General features: G+C 47.7%; 1 protein-coding gene across 13 annotated transcripts in view; it reads right to left on the reverse strand.

Moving 5' to 3' along the window:
- The window catches only part of NCKAP5 (NCK associated protein 5), a 264,077-nt gene that overhangs the window by 47,527 nt on the left and 200,796 nt on the right, over nucleotides 1–15,754 (reverse strand). For all 13 annotated transcript variants that reach the window (XM_061557707.1, XM_061557713.1, XM_061557709.1 and 10 more), the window contains 2 exons: nucleotides 14,861–14,899; nucleotides 12,070–12,189 (listed from right to left, as the gene is read on the reverse strand). In XM_061557707.1, the coding sequence (XP_061413691.1) occupies nucleotides 12,070–12,189; nucleotides 14,861–14,899 (159 nt within the window). The remainder of the gene's footprint in view (nucleotides 1–12,069; nucleotides 12,190–14,860; nucleotides 14,900–15,754) is intronic.

Raw genomic sequence — 15,754 nt, forward strand, 5'->3', positions numbered from 1 at the left:
TCCCGTAAATCCACCACCGACCAAATGGCTGCGTGACGGCTGCACGGTGAGCATGCTCTGCCGTGCGCGCAGGGGGTAGACGTAACGAGTGCACCCCCTTCGCTTGGCTCCTTCGGAAATCCTGAAGAGTGCCGCACGCATGCCAAAGACCGAGCAGCTGCTGCCGATAGGATCTCTAAAGCGATATGAGTTTTAATGCAGCGGCGATAAGCACGCGCTATCCGCGGGGCTGTTAATGGAGATGGCTCAGGACCGTCTTTCCCCCGTAATGTTATGCACGACACGTAACACAATTACAGCGCATTGCTTCTGGCAACTGTCGGTCAATTACTCAAGTGATATAAGGACTCGCAAAAAATTCCCAACGCAATTTCGTTATATAGCGCAGTTGCTTTCAAAACGATGATGGTTTTGCAATCACTGTTCATATTTGGTTATGACGGTATTTACTAGATTTTTCGAAGAGATGTGTATATATGTAATTGTATACGTATAATACTCACATTCGTCAATAACACTGTGGCCTTAAAAGAAAACAAACAAATATATGACATTTCGGGAAATAGCCCCTACTTCACAGCACACAGAGCGACAGCACACTTGAAGAAGGTTCATGGAGTAACAACATTTGTATTATTATCATTCGTGCTTTCTCAACCAATATTATCCATTGTAAAGGCTTTTTGGGTTCGATCGGGTAAAGATAAATGTGCCGTTAACCCCGCCACCACCCGACACAGGCAATTAGCAAGGTTTGTCACGTGAACAGAACGTGCCAATTAGTTACTACTTCAGCACAACTGTGTGCCGGAGAGCGGACCCACAACATTTACAATTCGAGCTACCGTGACGTTTCGCTGGCGATTACAACAACCATCTTCATCGGGCGAACCACCGCCCACGCAGCAGCAAGCCTCACCAAACAATGTGTGCAATACATACGCACGTCCGTGCATTGTAACCGTTTTCACTTAAGGCCAGGAATTCCATTGCGTGGCCGTCTGGGGTCCGTGCGCCGCCCGCCTTACTCCTACTACTACTAGCTATCACACGCGCCTACGGAGCTGCCCAACACGCAGACGACGGCCGTCCCTTACGACAGACGAAACGGCGGGATGCGAGGGTCGATCGAAATAGATGAAGTGCCGATCAAGAGGTTGGAGTGGCTTGGGTACAGACCTTCCGATAGCTAAGGCAGGGGAAAGATTCCATGAGAACATGCCCCTTATTTAGGTTGCTGCAGGAATCTTTGCTGAAACAAATCGCTGTTATCGAGCATTTCACTGTCTGTAATGGTGAAAAAACACCTCCCCCCCCCCCCCGGAATTGCTTCTCAACGACAGAGGAGAGAGCTTATCGTATCCCCGATTCCTCACCATCACCACCATGACACCTTAACAGCGGGGTGAGAGATGGAAATGCGATCTCCCCTTCTGAGCGTTGTTTTTTTGTGCCCTTCACGCACGTGGCGGGGCCACGTGTCACGAGAATGTCCTGGGGCGCGTGCGCAAAGCACCGGCTCGCTCGCCGGCAGGGCCGGTCCACGCACCGTGAGAAACTTGAAAAGTGGCCGGATTAATCGATGAGGGCGAAGGAGCGGGAGTGCAGATTGGGGAAATGTTAACTACCTCGCCTGGTGTGCAGGAGGCCGTGGCTTCGATCCTGACCCTGACTCCTGCTTTATATTTGGAGTTTTCGTGTTCTCCCCGTGGTCGTGTGGATTTTTCTCCGGGTCCTCCGGTTTTTCCCTCCACATTTAGAATCAACGTGCATTTAGAGTGTTTGGCTGCTATAGATTTCCACACGATAAGCCACTGTTGAACTATCATTTGTGGCTACTTCTGAAAAAGAGCCATATAGTTTAGCGGGTCTTGCCTCGTAAGATAAAAAAGAGTTTAGTTTTGGTTCAGAACGAAGAGCTGCAGGTGGCCAGTGACAGAAAGGTGTTAGTTTAGCGCTCACGATTACCAATGGAGCGGCCGAGCCGAACATGGTGCACACCTGTACGGCGCTACGCTGGTTCGTTCACACCTGTACAGCCCGCCACACCTCTGTGCTTATAGATGCAAGTACAAAGCACAATACTATATGGATTTTCTTGATTCACGAGTGAGTCATGTACAGAATGTAATACAATGATATCCTTGTGATAACAGCGCCGTTATTATGACTGCATTTCCGCCAGCTCTCGTTGGCAAAAGAGATGCATTTCATCGTGATCTCACTTGGTTTAAACTAAAGATATCAAAGCAGTTTATGTATATATGATACATGCAAATGTGAAATGAGATTTTAAAATCTGAAAACCAATTTTTATTACATTTTGTATCCCAAAATATATAAAAATGTTTCACATTTTTCTCATTTGGAGATTTTAAAGGATGTATAATCTAAACATGAAATAATTTCGATAACTTAATTTTTCCGGCACTTTCTGGAAGTGCCGGTAGAGACCACACAAATTATGGTTCCCGATTGCTATAAAATACACATGCAAACGCATCCAATTACATATGCGATATATGAAACAGGGGAAAACAGCCCAACATTGTGAACATTACCATAAACTAATCAAACAGGAGAGATGTAAAAAAAACGTTAACCCTACTTTGAAAAACCCCTACATTTTCACTGCACACTTATAAAAATGAAGGTCGCATGAAAAAAGACAAACTGAAATAAAAATAAAACCCATTGAAACTAAACTGCTGAAGAGCACTCTTGGACACTTCTAAACGAGACGTATCCCTCGCCACAACGTTTGTATTGGAAGGTAAAATATCGGAAACGACAACTCGCCTCGGGCACCCTTTCACCATCGCCGCGATTCCTTCGGCAAACGGCACCAGGGCCGCTTTTATAAACGACGCTGGTAACAAAGCGGGAAGCAACGAAGTTTCGTTACCGACTGGGCGATGCCATGGCCAATTGCGTGAGCGCAGTGGATTAAGGCCTCGCGCACAGGCTGAACCGTCGGGTTCACTCGCAAATAGAATTTCTCCACCTCGCATCCATTTACTCGAATCCTCGCAGAACACTGAATAATAAAATGCCGACGCAGCGGACGGCTGCAATGCGAGTAAAGTTTACGGTACAGGGAGGGCCGTGCCACCGCACACAGCCGGCCCTACTCTTGTGCAAGTTCCCGAGACATATCTTGTGTAAATTCTTTGTGCCACCACACGCCCCCAATAAAAAAATATGCAACAAATTACCTTCAAATAAACCTAATATTGGCGTTAGTTTTGCTTGTACATTTCCCCACCCCCCCATTCCTAAAATTCCTACACGTGCATACTTATTGTGCGTACATGCATACTAAGTGTGCGTTAATGCATACTCAGTGTGCGAACATGCATTGCGTATGTTGTATGCAGAAACAGTACATAACAAAGTACTCTGTATGCGTGCACGTGCTGTAACACAGCACACGTAGAATCGTTTGCAACATATTTTTGTATGTTGAACGATTAAGCATAGGGATTCATCGTTTCTCTGAAACCAAACATTGTGTCGCTATCACGCATCTCAAGTCGAGCATTTCCAGGCATAGGAGGGAAAAGGTTCCAAAAGGGAATGGCAAGAGCAATATTTATGAAAATGTATGCTAATGATTTGTTATATTATTATTATTAATCCGATAATCCACTGCTAGATGAAAGCCTCACCACGCCGTGTTAGTCACATGGATTGTTTTTCTTATTTTCAAGCGTATGATTGTTTAATCGTATCTTTATTTAAGTCACTATTATTGAACGCTGGAATTAAACATTCAACCTACATTTCCTGAATTCAATTAACTTTTGTTTCAACCATTTTTGTAATTAGATATGATCTTGCATTTTTTGTCGTGTTTTTTCAAATATACACAATATTTCGTTAATTTTCCGTGCATGGTAATCGCTTTAAGCGTATAAACGTTATGAACGTTCTTATTCCACCCGGGTCTCTGTTGTCAGAGACATTAGTCTCACTGGGCTGTCAGCAGGGTTTTTTTTCATTTAAATCAAGGATCCAATTGAGTAATTGTACGGTAGGGTGAGCACGTGTGCGCGCCCGTCCCACCACTCCGACGCACGCAAGCGTATCGCGAACGTCTCGTTTACGCTTGCTCTTAATTCTACGAATCGTTTCGCTGGGATTCGCGCCTGTAACAACACGGCAAGCGGACAATACGCGTCGCCCTCTGTCTTCCGGTCGTGTGGCCCGGGGAAGGTGGAAGGCGCGGCGATGGTCATTGCTATTGATTGGCACTGGCAGATGATCCGACTAAATGGCTGATTAGGTATCCACCCACTCTCGCCCCCGCCGTCTCTCTCGCCCGCAAGTGCAGGGTGGCCCCCTACAGAGGTTGGGTCATAAAAGCCTAACAGATCATTACACATGACCTTGCGGCTGTCCTTGCACGGGCAGCGCAGGGAAGCCTTACGTTAACACCATGCCGGCAATTGTTTAATGCGGTCGAGCGGTCGGGAATGATTAATAACTCCGCAGAAACTTTTATAAATACCTGCAGCGTTTGTTTTGGCTTATGTTTGTGGGTGGCGGTGGGGGTGTGGGGGGGGGGGCGGGGAAGTGTAATGCTAGCCAAAGGGCATTCACTTTTCATCAGGAAATGTATTATTTACATTAAATATGAAAAATTAAAATATTTCACATTTCGGCCAAGTGCTCAAACACGTCGATTAGACGTTCCACCCATGTGGCAAAGATCGCACGGCGTCAGTGGGAGAGCGCTCGACTCGCACACTCGTAAGAGTTCAAATGCAGCAAGCTGATAAAATTAGGGCCAATTTGGCATCATCATAAAAAAAATAACTGGTCTACACCATCGGACTGTGGAATTACCACCACTCAGGGCCCACCAACATACACGAGTGCCGCCCAGACACTGACATTTTTGTTTTGTTTAAAGGGTAGTTGCGGGTGAACGGTTTCCCCACGGCTCTGCCGAATCGGTGTTTCGAGCCCGAATGGCATTCGGCTGGGTTTGGCGGTGGTGGAGTTAGGGGGGGGAGGAGAGTGGGGGGTTGGTGTGTGGGGGGAGGAGGAGGAACCCCGGGGGGGTGGGGAACAGCCCCAGCGCGCCGGCCACACGCACGCCCTCGCCGAAGACACGCACCGCTGAGCGACGGCCTCAGATGGAAAATTGATTTATTGCGGAGCGGGCCCCGGTCCCCGCCACCCTCCCGCTAACGCCCGCTCGCGTTAGTTTTATTCCCGCCTATAACTTCTCACCATTTCGCTTTTATGAATAGAGTGCGGCCTTCTGTTTTATTTTTTATTTCATTGCTTAATTCAATTTTGTTTTTAAAAAAAAACGTTGTGAATTATCAAAGTCATAACTAGGGACAGGTTTACGCGCATTTAAAAAATACGAAAACTTTACTCCTGCCACTCTATTGTCGTTCAGTTTGATGGTGATTTGAGGTGAGATGGACACAATGCCCTTTATGGACACCACGCGAGACTGCTGAAATGAAATCACATTTAACGTGACACACGCCTAGAATACTACGGTTCGTTACAGATAGTCGTGAAGTGTGTATTATTCCATTTCAAGTAAATCTTTTAAACATGGGCTATGGACCGCAACATTGGCACAAAATAAGCCGCTATCTCTTTCCAGCGGCATCGCAGGGTTTCAACCCGGATTCGAGCAGGAACCGTCGAATCCACGCGAACCGACTCGGTGGCAAGCTTGCTGACCACCCGGTGATGAACGTGAGCGCTGACATTGTGCCCGTAGAGACGCATCGATATTGATTCTTAGGCTCACGATAAATGCATCGAACTGTGCTTGCAAGAATCGGTTATTTTCAATTCATATATGTTGTACACTCTTCGTTGTCTGTCACAAAGCTCAACGCTCTGCCCATGTTCAATTCCAGGATCGTCAAGATCTCCCCGCGTTTTCCTCCGCTTGTGACCGATTTCCTGTCGACAAAATAAACAGTCACCGTTTCTGTATGGCGTCTTCAAGCCTTCTAATTCCAACTCTTATTTTTTTGCCCAGAAACGATTCACAACTGAAGTGGATTCCACACTACAGACCCACAGCTAGCGCAGACGCCCGCACGTAGACAATGACCCGCAAAACAAAATGTGAAAGTAGGTCAATGGGCGCCAAATGTAAATCGCAAACGCATCTACATTTTGAGCCTTCATTCAATTGATGTCACGGTCATACTCCAAGCCAGCAGGGCCGTGTTTGTCCCGAGCGCCAGATGCCACTGCAGTTTGTTAAAATTGCACGTCAAACGATCGTGACATTCTGTGACGGGAATTCCGAAACTAAAGGCGGTTGGATTCTGTGCTCGCGGCTTGTGTGATGTATAATCGCGTTTCTCAGAATAAGCTGAGCGAATGGTGCTATATTTTTAGGTTTTTTCGGTAAAGTCACGTAGGTAAAAAATAAAAAATAATAAAAGTAAAATAAAAATCACGAAATGTCAATATTTTTATTTATTTTACTTTAATTAATTTTAATTTTTTTACCTACGTGAATATGAATCCTTGCAGTCACGAAAGCTTCAAATCTAGAACGAATGGTGCTAGCTATGTTCCACAATCGGTGACTTCCAAACCGCCCTCATCTCTCTGGCTCACAGAGATGAGCATGCCGCCAATAATCACGACGTAATAGAGGAAGTACATTTTTATGAATTGGACTATATACATACATAAACGCTTGCATACAAATAGATTAATACTGTTTTTTTATGTTTATGGAAGGCGATTAATAGAAGTGACAAATCAATCGGTGGACATCATTGTTGACAAAGTTGGTCACATGTTTAGCATGTGTCCTTTCCCCACACCTACGATTAGCACCGGTTGGCTACATACAGCGTGAAAAAAGTTCAGCATACTTACAAAAGCTCACATCTCGGCCAAAAATTGTCACAGAGACGTTACATTTTAGTTGTTTTCATTTGTCACGAGTGTGCATCTCTGCTCTGGTCTTTTATTACGTATAATCCTCGCCTCCCACCACCTGGGAGGCGAGGATTTCACGTCCCCACATACAGTATATCCGAAGCTCTCGCTGCGGCTGCGAGGTAACCAGAAGATGCAAGAAGGAGCCAAGTGGATTGCAACCATCTGTGCAGAGCTTGTTGAGTGTTATCCCCAGTGCCGGATTAAGCTCGCACAGGGCCTGTAGCATATGTTATGAAGGGGCCCTAATTTAAAAAAATAACATGCAAATATTAAAACACAAACTTTTAACTTGCATAGTAAAGTATTTGTATTTTTTAATTTGCGAAACGAACAGATAATACGACAAATCGCTAACCTTAAACACCCAGTCGTTCATAAAAGTTGAAGGTGGTATAGCACTACAGTAATAGAGCAAGTGCAGAATCACTGAACCGGAATTGATAGCTTTAAAGCATTTCGCGCGGGGCCCTTAAAAGTGCGGGGCCTGTAGCATATGTAGCTACTTGTGCTACTGGGATAATCAGGCACTGGTTCTCCTCCCGTATGAAGTGTGGTCTCTCTCAGCACTCTGTTTTCCTGCCACTCAGCAATGGAATCGGCACTTCGGACTCAATGCTGGACCCCACCCCCCTCATGCAAGAGGTTCTTAAGACTCCGTGAGGATTTTCTGGTGAAACAAAGAGCATCATCATCGACAACCCAACAACAACAAAAATGTTTTTTAAATAAAAACAATCGGCCAAATTAATTTGATCCCAAAAACAAGCCGTGAACATTTCAGCACAGGTAACGGGAGGGGGGGGGGGTGGTGTGGGGGGTGGTCTGCAGAGTGTGACCGCGACGTCAAAGCCTCGCTGCGGTTGTAAATTGGGACATCGGCAGAATGGCTCCAGTGGCTCTAAAGGGTCGGGATTTACCGCGAGGTGGGAAGGTTGCGAGCATGTGAGCAGAGGAGCATTTTCCTAGCACAGCTGTGATATATAAGCAAGCATGCTGTCAGCGCCGGGGTAAGCAGCTTTTACTGGGCCCGCCAAGTGTTCCCCAGGTGCTCGCTTGCTGATGTGTGTTTGTCCGTGCATGCGCACACGCACGTGTGTGCGCGAGCTTGTAGAAATCAGTGTTGGTGCGTGTGTGTGTGCGCGCGTACAATTTCACGTTCGTTTGCGTTTGTGTGAGCACGTTGCTGTGTGCACGTGTGTGTGTGTGAGGGGGGAGGGATGTTGGAGTGGTTAGCGCACTGCACTATGAATCCAGCGACACGAGTTCCATTCCCTCTCATGACCAAAATCAGTGGTGAGATCTGAACCGGTCCTGGGCCTCCCCTATATCAACTTAATAATAAATGAGCACCTTGTGCAATGTGGAGACATCAGCACGAGAGAGATGAAGGCGTCCAGGCGTGGTGTTTGACACACACCTCCTCGCGTGCTGTGACAACCTTTGTCGGTGTTCATTAAAAGCACTTGCCCCAACAGCCTGTGTGTCTACACGGGGAACCTTTGTCTCTGTTTTTTTAATGAAGAAGGCTGAGTGCCATTCAGGCACGTCTTTGAGGAACCAAAGGCGTTACCCATCAGTCTGGCAATCATGCACCTTCTAGTTATAATGCGATGAAGGGAATATTAGTGTGTTGGAGTATGACATTGTATCTGATTAGATAGAGACAGGTGATAAAGACCCTCTTAATGGTGCGTGCACGTGTCTGTGTGCATGCGTGCGTGTGCGTGTGTCTGTGTGTGTGTGCGTGCGCGCGTGTGCGAGGTGACCTTTGAATGCGACGACTTGCTAATACACACACCGCACCAGATGAAAATGGAAATACTGCCGTGTGACCTTGGCTGCCTTGATCATGCGATGGAATCCCAGAAAGAGAGGGGTATGCAGGAAAACCCATCGCAAGGGCATCCTAAATCAGTGTTCAACAACATCAACGCCGCATGCGACGAGAACGACAAGGACGACAATGTACAGCCATTCATAGGTGATGTACCCTGTTCACGTGCCACTGATGTTAGCCGTGGGCAGGAGGCAAACTCAGCTTGCTGGCTTCGTAGAGTAGTTCGCTATTAGGGGCAGACTTCATTTAGTTATTTTTACGACACTTGTGTATACCCCCGACCACTACATTTACTATAATACGTATAACCAATCAGAATAATTTACTGTACTGCCATATGCCTATCCACTGCTATAAGGAGGCTTCCGCATGCAGTGTTGGTCCGCGAGGTTCTTTGACCATACTTCACCAAGCTGGTCGGGGCAGATTGATTAAGGGGTGGGGGGGCAAGACCTGTCCAGATATCACGCGCTACTCTAATTAGCAATGGCTGAGATTCATCGCCCAGTCTGCTCGGCACCGCTCCAGTAATATATGTACACGTACGCATATTTACTCTTTACTTTTAATGTAGGCCAATGCTCTTATGAAAAACCTTCTTCAGCAATAGCATGTTTCGCCACCGCCACGAGAACGAGTAACTTGCACCAACGGATCACGGTCGTCGACGAGCATGAGCGCCGTCTCATTGCTCGTTGGAGCAGAGCGACACGGCACGTTGACGTCAGGAGTGAACTTTAGCCCGACCCCCTAGGCCTGGCCTCCATGCAGCTGCACAGACTGCACACTCGATAGCTAGCGCACCGGTTGACGTTGACGCGAGTCGGCGGAGTCCCCTTCATCTGTCTGTCTTTGAGAAACCTAACAGGCGTGGTGGAAGCTCCACTCCGCACGAAGGGTTTTTTTGCCGGGGGACGCAGGCCAGCGTCCGCTGCTTTGGCACGTGCACCGCGGAGGTCCGCAAACCCCCCCGCAGGTACAGGGCGCATTGTTTAAGAGCCTGTCGCAGCGCCGCAAGGGCCAACGGCGACACCGGTCATTACAGCGTGCAATTCTAAGACCCAGGAGATTGGGAAACAATACGCGGCGCACGTTCGCACACCATCTGCTCATCCGCAAGTGGTCTTGGGAGGCAGAGAGCGTCTAGAAGGAAGCGTGTCTCTGGGCCTTGGGAGAGAGTCATCGCAGTGTCCTCTTGGGGCGGGCGGGGGGGAGGGGGGCATAGTAGGGGGTGGGATTCGTGGCCTCGGGGGTCCGCGAGGATCGTTAATCGATTGGACCACAGCTTTGGGACGCGTTATTATACGCCCGGCATTCGTGGCTAGAGCCCTCTCATCGTGTCTGGGGCTTACTGGCTTAAAATACAACCTTAGCCCCCCTTAGCAAACACAGTTTATGTTTTCTCTGCTTAATTGGTTTCACGTCAACGTCCGCTGCGGCTACGGCACACGCAAACAAAGTGGGGCTCAGTCACCGCCTCATTGTACAGGGCGCGCACGCGACTTTAAATGAATCCACTTGGCGCACAGACACGTACTAGCAGATAGGGCCTTGCTGTAAACAAGCCGCAGGCAGCTTAACATTCCTGCTTGATGCACCTCATATAAAGAAGCTTTGACAGTCTAAAAAGAAAAAAATGCATGCACTCGATCTTTTTGGACACACCATTGTAGTTTGTCATGACAATTTGAGAAAAGCGCCCAGTAGATAACACGGTTACATTTGCTCCAATGGCCTTTTCAGTGGCTCCTTTGTTTTTCCCTACGAGTCACTGGCGACACGGAAATCCATAAGCCAAGGATGCGGCGGGCGTACTTCCCGTCGGAGGCCGCGGCGTGAATGACTGAGCAGCGACACGGCTCTGACCTTGCGAGGAGCCATTATTGCATTACAGTCAACAAATGCGAAGAATAAATACGCCCGTGCTATTGAGCGTACCGGCGTGGGCCCATCAAACGGGCAGGGGGATTCAAAACACGACAGCGCCATTCACAAACGCGACAGCGCGATTCATTAGGGTCCCGAGCCGAGACGGGCGGGCATTGTGCGACGGCGCACGGCGCAGAGAAATGGCTTTCCGCCAGATCCGTGCCATTTAATACGCGGGGTAATCTTCTGCGGAGCATGTCACTCTTATCTAGGCTTTTTCAAATGAGCAGGCCCGTCTCCGCGTGTTTTTTTTTTGCTGGGAGGGGGGGGGGTTGGCAAGTTAATTCAATTGGACCTTTTTTTTTTCTCCCCGTCGTGGTATTAGACATCGCACGCTCTCGATGGGAAGCATCAAAATGACAGCCACTCACGGCTCTAATGCGTACCTCTGTGCGTAATTTACACCGCTCCGTCATCCGCCTTATGTTTGAAAAACCTTCTTTATTTTATTCCCCACCTTCAGTGCAACCACTATGCAATTGCGCTGCTGTGATCAGATTACCACTGGTAAATAAAAGGGTGCACCGCAACCATGGTCTTTTGAATAGCATAAAAAGTGAAATAAACGACACACAAATGAAAGCCCCTAAAAATGTAACACCACCATAAAGTAGTGGGATTAAGGTTTTCTAAAATATGTGACACTCTAACTTATTTCTTCACTTAATAAAAGCTCAGATGCAGGATAACCCTGTCAATTTATTTATACACTACGCATACGTAAGTATATATATATATTTATGCATCTGAAAATCGTGCCCTTTAATCAAATCTACACCTGCTATGGGAGAACATCAAAACTCAATCCTACTTGCTGTGCCGCCTAATGGAGAACACCTCAGGGCCTGTATAAGTGGGGACTTGCACTCAGAGGCTCCAGGCTCCACCTCTACACAATCAGGCAGTCAGGTTGATCGATTGATGATCCAGCACTCACTGATTCACTCCATTCACTGGATCACCAGCGGCCAGTCGCCTCCTTATCGCTCTCATTTTGCTACGACGACCATGGCGCTGTTCCAACGAAGGCCACTCATTGAATCCTTCACAAATGCTGAGGACTCGGTCGACCAGACTCACCGTTTCATCTCATCCGCCACAATGCTTCATCCTCGCACTGCTCCGTTTTCAAGTTTCCTCCCATCGTCTGCTTTCCCAAGTTCTGTCAATCTCGCTTAATTCAATGCAAGTACTAACTGATATCTATTACACCTTAAATGCTGTTGTTTTACTTGCTGCTACGCACGTTTGGGCCTTTGGGCCTTTGCATGGCAAGTGTGAATAAATGAAGAGATCGATACATTTCTGGCTCGGTGGCGTGAATCGTGAGCCCACCGAACTCCACCACCGCATGCCCTCACCTGCAGCGTGGCCTCCGACGGCAGGCGCAGCTTCTGCTGGAAGAGGATGCTCATGCTGCGGTTTTGCTCCTCCAGGTCGCATACGCGCGTCCGCAGCTTCAGGCACTCCTCGCGCAGGTCCTGTCGAGAGGCCAGGGCGCTTCGTCGGTCACCAGACCCATCCCGCGGCCTCCTCAGGACTCGAGGGACACCCCCCCCCCCCCCGCCCGGCACGCACGCACGCCGGGCCGGCCGCTCCGGAGTCACGCGTGGGGCCGAGTGAAACGGACCGAGGGCTCGCCGAGCTCCCCGCCAGGGTTTGTAAAACCTTTGCGAATGTACGGGACGTGTAAATGTTATCCGGTCTTTCGCGAGAGCAACCTAATAGGTTTGTATATACGTACCATGTAGAGGCGAGTATCTACTCGTGTTTAAATGTATGTATACATGTATACGTGCCTCTCGGTATCATTATTATTATTTAGGTGTATGCGTGTGTGCTACAGTGTTAACACTACAGCACTTGGAAGACAAAGACAGCCAGGGGTGGTGTTGGTGACCTCACCCCCCTCATGCCTTAATAGGTGCTCACTAATAGCACTTTCCTTAACAGACTATAATGCTATACGTGGAGCTTAGTCTTTTTATTTATGTAGATTTGGTATATAGCTAAGCAGCCATAATATATCTGTAATATATATGTAAGTATTTATTTATTTAAACATTGTGTGCACGTATAATGCAACCTTCAAAAATGGCATAACGAATTACCAAACACAAGTTAAATTATACTCTTTGGTTCTTTCGGTAAAGTCACGTAGGTAGAAAAAGTAAAATTACAAAATAAACAAACAATACATCTTCTTCTTACATTGGTCTCTCCATATATATACAATTATTTCTTGTTTTTTTTTCTACACCAATTCAACGCAAGTTCATGAAACTCCTGGACCTTGCCGGGGAAGTCACACATTCAAGCAAGCCATCGCAGATGCGCTCTGTCGTGTCACGCAGACGTGTGAGAGCTCGGTAAAACAATAAACATCGGCGAGAAGAACACACTGCAGATCTGTCGGCAACGCACGCCAAGAGAAATGTTTATGGGCGGACGGGCGAAGGTGCGGACATGAACGATTAGCAGGGGGTGTTGCGGAGTGAACTGACACGAGCCACTCGCCATGCCCACCCCACACAGCAAGGCGCACAGCGGTGAACAACGCGCACGGCGGTGAACAAGGCGGTGAACAACGCGCACGGCGGTGAACAAGGCGGTGAACAACGCGCACGGCGGTGAACAAGGCGGTGAACAAGGCGCACGGCGGTGAACAAGGCGGTGAACAAGGCGGTGAACAAGGCGCACGGCGGTGAACAAGGCGGTGAACAAGGCGCACGGCGGTGAACAAGGCGGTGAACAACGCGCACGGCGGTGAACAAGGCGGTGAACAAGGCGCACGGCGGTGAACAAGGCGGTGAACAACGCGCGCACGAAGCACGCACAGCCTCGTGCCCAGGTCTTGCTGTGTGCACGACGGGAAACGGCGCTTTGAAGGCCCTAAGCAGACACGATTTGTGTCACGTGACTACAAATATTGCATTGTGGACAAGATACTTAATTATACCACACCCGTGTGATATAATTTGTGTAATGTAATATTAACTGCAATAAAAAATATTTTTAAACGCTGTTGTTGCAATTCCAATCTGTTCATGACAACAGAAAATCCATCACAACTGAAACATTGGAAGCAGGCTATAAACACACAGATTTAACAATGCACACAGGTGCACATTGCATGGAAAACGTTACCAGCCTTGTCCAAACCAATAGCTGAAAAGAACTGACTGTGGCCATTTTGATATTTAGACCACTATAAGGTCGAGAGAGCTTTTTGTAGATGCAATGGACACCTCTGTGTGTGGTTAAATCTAAGCATTTTTTTAATGAGCTTTTATTTTAAATTTTTATAGTGATCATAGTTCGAGCTGATAATTGGTGCACCCCTATCTTTCATACACCTGGGGCCCTTGATCTATTTGTGGCCATAAACCTTTGCTTAGTTTACTTATGGGCAGTGCCACCACTACATGCCAGGTTTCGCTGTACCCTGATGTCACTTCCAGTGAAAATATGAACACGTTCATTGCTCTTCAATGTGCTTCAAAAATATTATATTTTAAATTTGATTGGCAATTAGATTAAAAAATTCGACCTTGTATTGATGTGTGTTTTCTGGTGAAATAGACCCCCAAAAATTTGACCAATATGACAGGAAAAAATTCAAACTCAATCTCTCTGAGTTAAATAATAAGCTGACGAAATATTCTCTTGGAAGTCTCACGGGAAGCCAAGGCCTCATTAACAACACAGAATGGCCCCGGAAGATGGTACACTAGAAGTGCTTCTGGTGTCACTTCAACAGGCCTCTTATCCTTCATCTGACATATTTATGACTTTTAGTCTTCAAAGGTGGGCTAGGCCAATTAAACGCCATATTTATTTCAGGGTTTTTTTGTGCAGACATGGGTGACTAGGGCTGAGACAAACAAACACGCATCAAAAATGTAAAAAAAACTAAAGTCGCATGTGCATTTTAGTTTGCTTACAAAATTTATTTTTAAAACTCAGAGGTGACCAAGCGAACCAAACACATTGGCTATTTTAGAATTCGTGATTATTTTTTTTTTAAATCACAGCTGCTGTGCCACAGGCCAAAAAAGACGAAAAAGCCAAGGGCCCAGACTTAACGGTCACCGCCCTACGATGACGTTACATCAGCGTCTGTTACCGCAAGGTCAGCAAATACCCACCCACCTTCTGTGTGAGGAGCGCCTGTACCACCTGGTTGGCAACCTGCGGCGAAACACACCACAGCAGAACGTGAGGGACCGAACGCCACCAATGGATTTGAATTTGCCATGCGGATGCGAGAGCGACAGGGACGATGAACGGCTTAGACTTGCCCGGCTCACGAGGAGGAAACTTAAAGGAACACTGCTCCTCAGCACGTTCCCAACTTCCAGCCATTCTCAATCCACCAATGGATGAAGGACTCCACATGTCATCTCGGTCATAGAGATATTTTGACCTTTCCTCACCATGCTGGTACGCGCGAGTTGCTGAAGGTTGGTTAAGATAGGATCGGCTCCCATTCAATTCACAACTGATGTTTGCCACGGCCGGGAATCAAACTTGACGGACACTTGGTTCACAGCACAGCGCACTGGCCGGTTTACCACCACTCCGCACGCTAGGACAAAAATAACATTTCATTAACACGATTCGGTGCGGGGGAGAACAGGCGGGAGGGAGGGCGGGCGGGCGGGCGGGCGGGCAGGCGCGGTGCGATTGACTGCGCGGCATTTTTCCGGATGACCCTGGCATTTCAGTTCCGCTCCTGCCCCTCGCTTTAATTGTGTTGCTTTATTTTTATTTATGTATATATATAGTTTATGCATTCCCTTTTATAGGTCCCTGTGATATTTATGACAAAAGCCAACCCACGGCCCACCAGGGGACGCGAGGCGCTGCCCAGCAGGGTAGCGCCACGAGCCGCCGTGACGCGACGCAGGGGAGGGGACTCGGACAAAGGCTTCGTCTGCTCCACCACTCCCACGAAAAATCCAGCAGCGCCAAAAATATCAGCTGCTCTGAATGTCAGACTGCGCAGGGAGGAGGCCAGACCAACGCCGGTTAGTCAGAGGTACG

This window comes from Lethenteron reissneri, chromosome 23, assembly GCF_015708825.2.
Source record: "Lethenteron reissneri isolate LAM-NWPU_2019-01 chromosome 23, ASM1570882v1, whole genome shotgun sequence".
In the NCBI taxonomy this organism is placed as follows: domain Eukaryota; kingdom Metazoa; phylum Chordata; class Hyperoartia; order Petromyzontiformes; family Petromyzontidae; genus Lethenteron; species Lethenteron reissneri.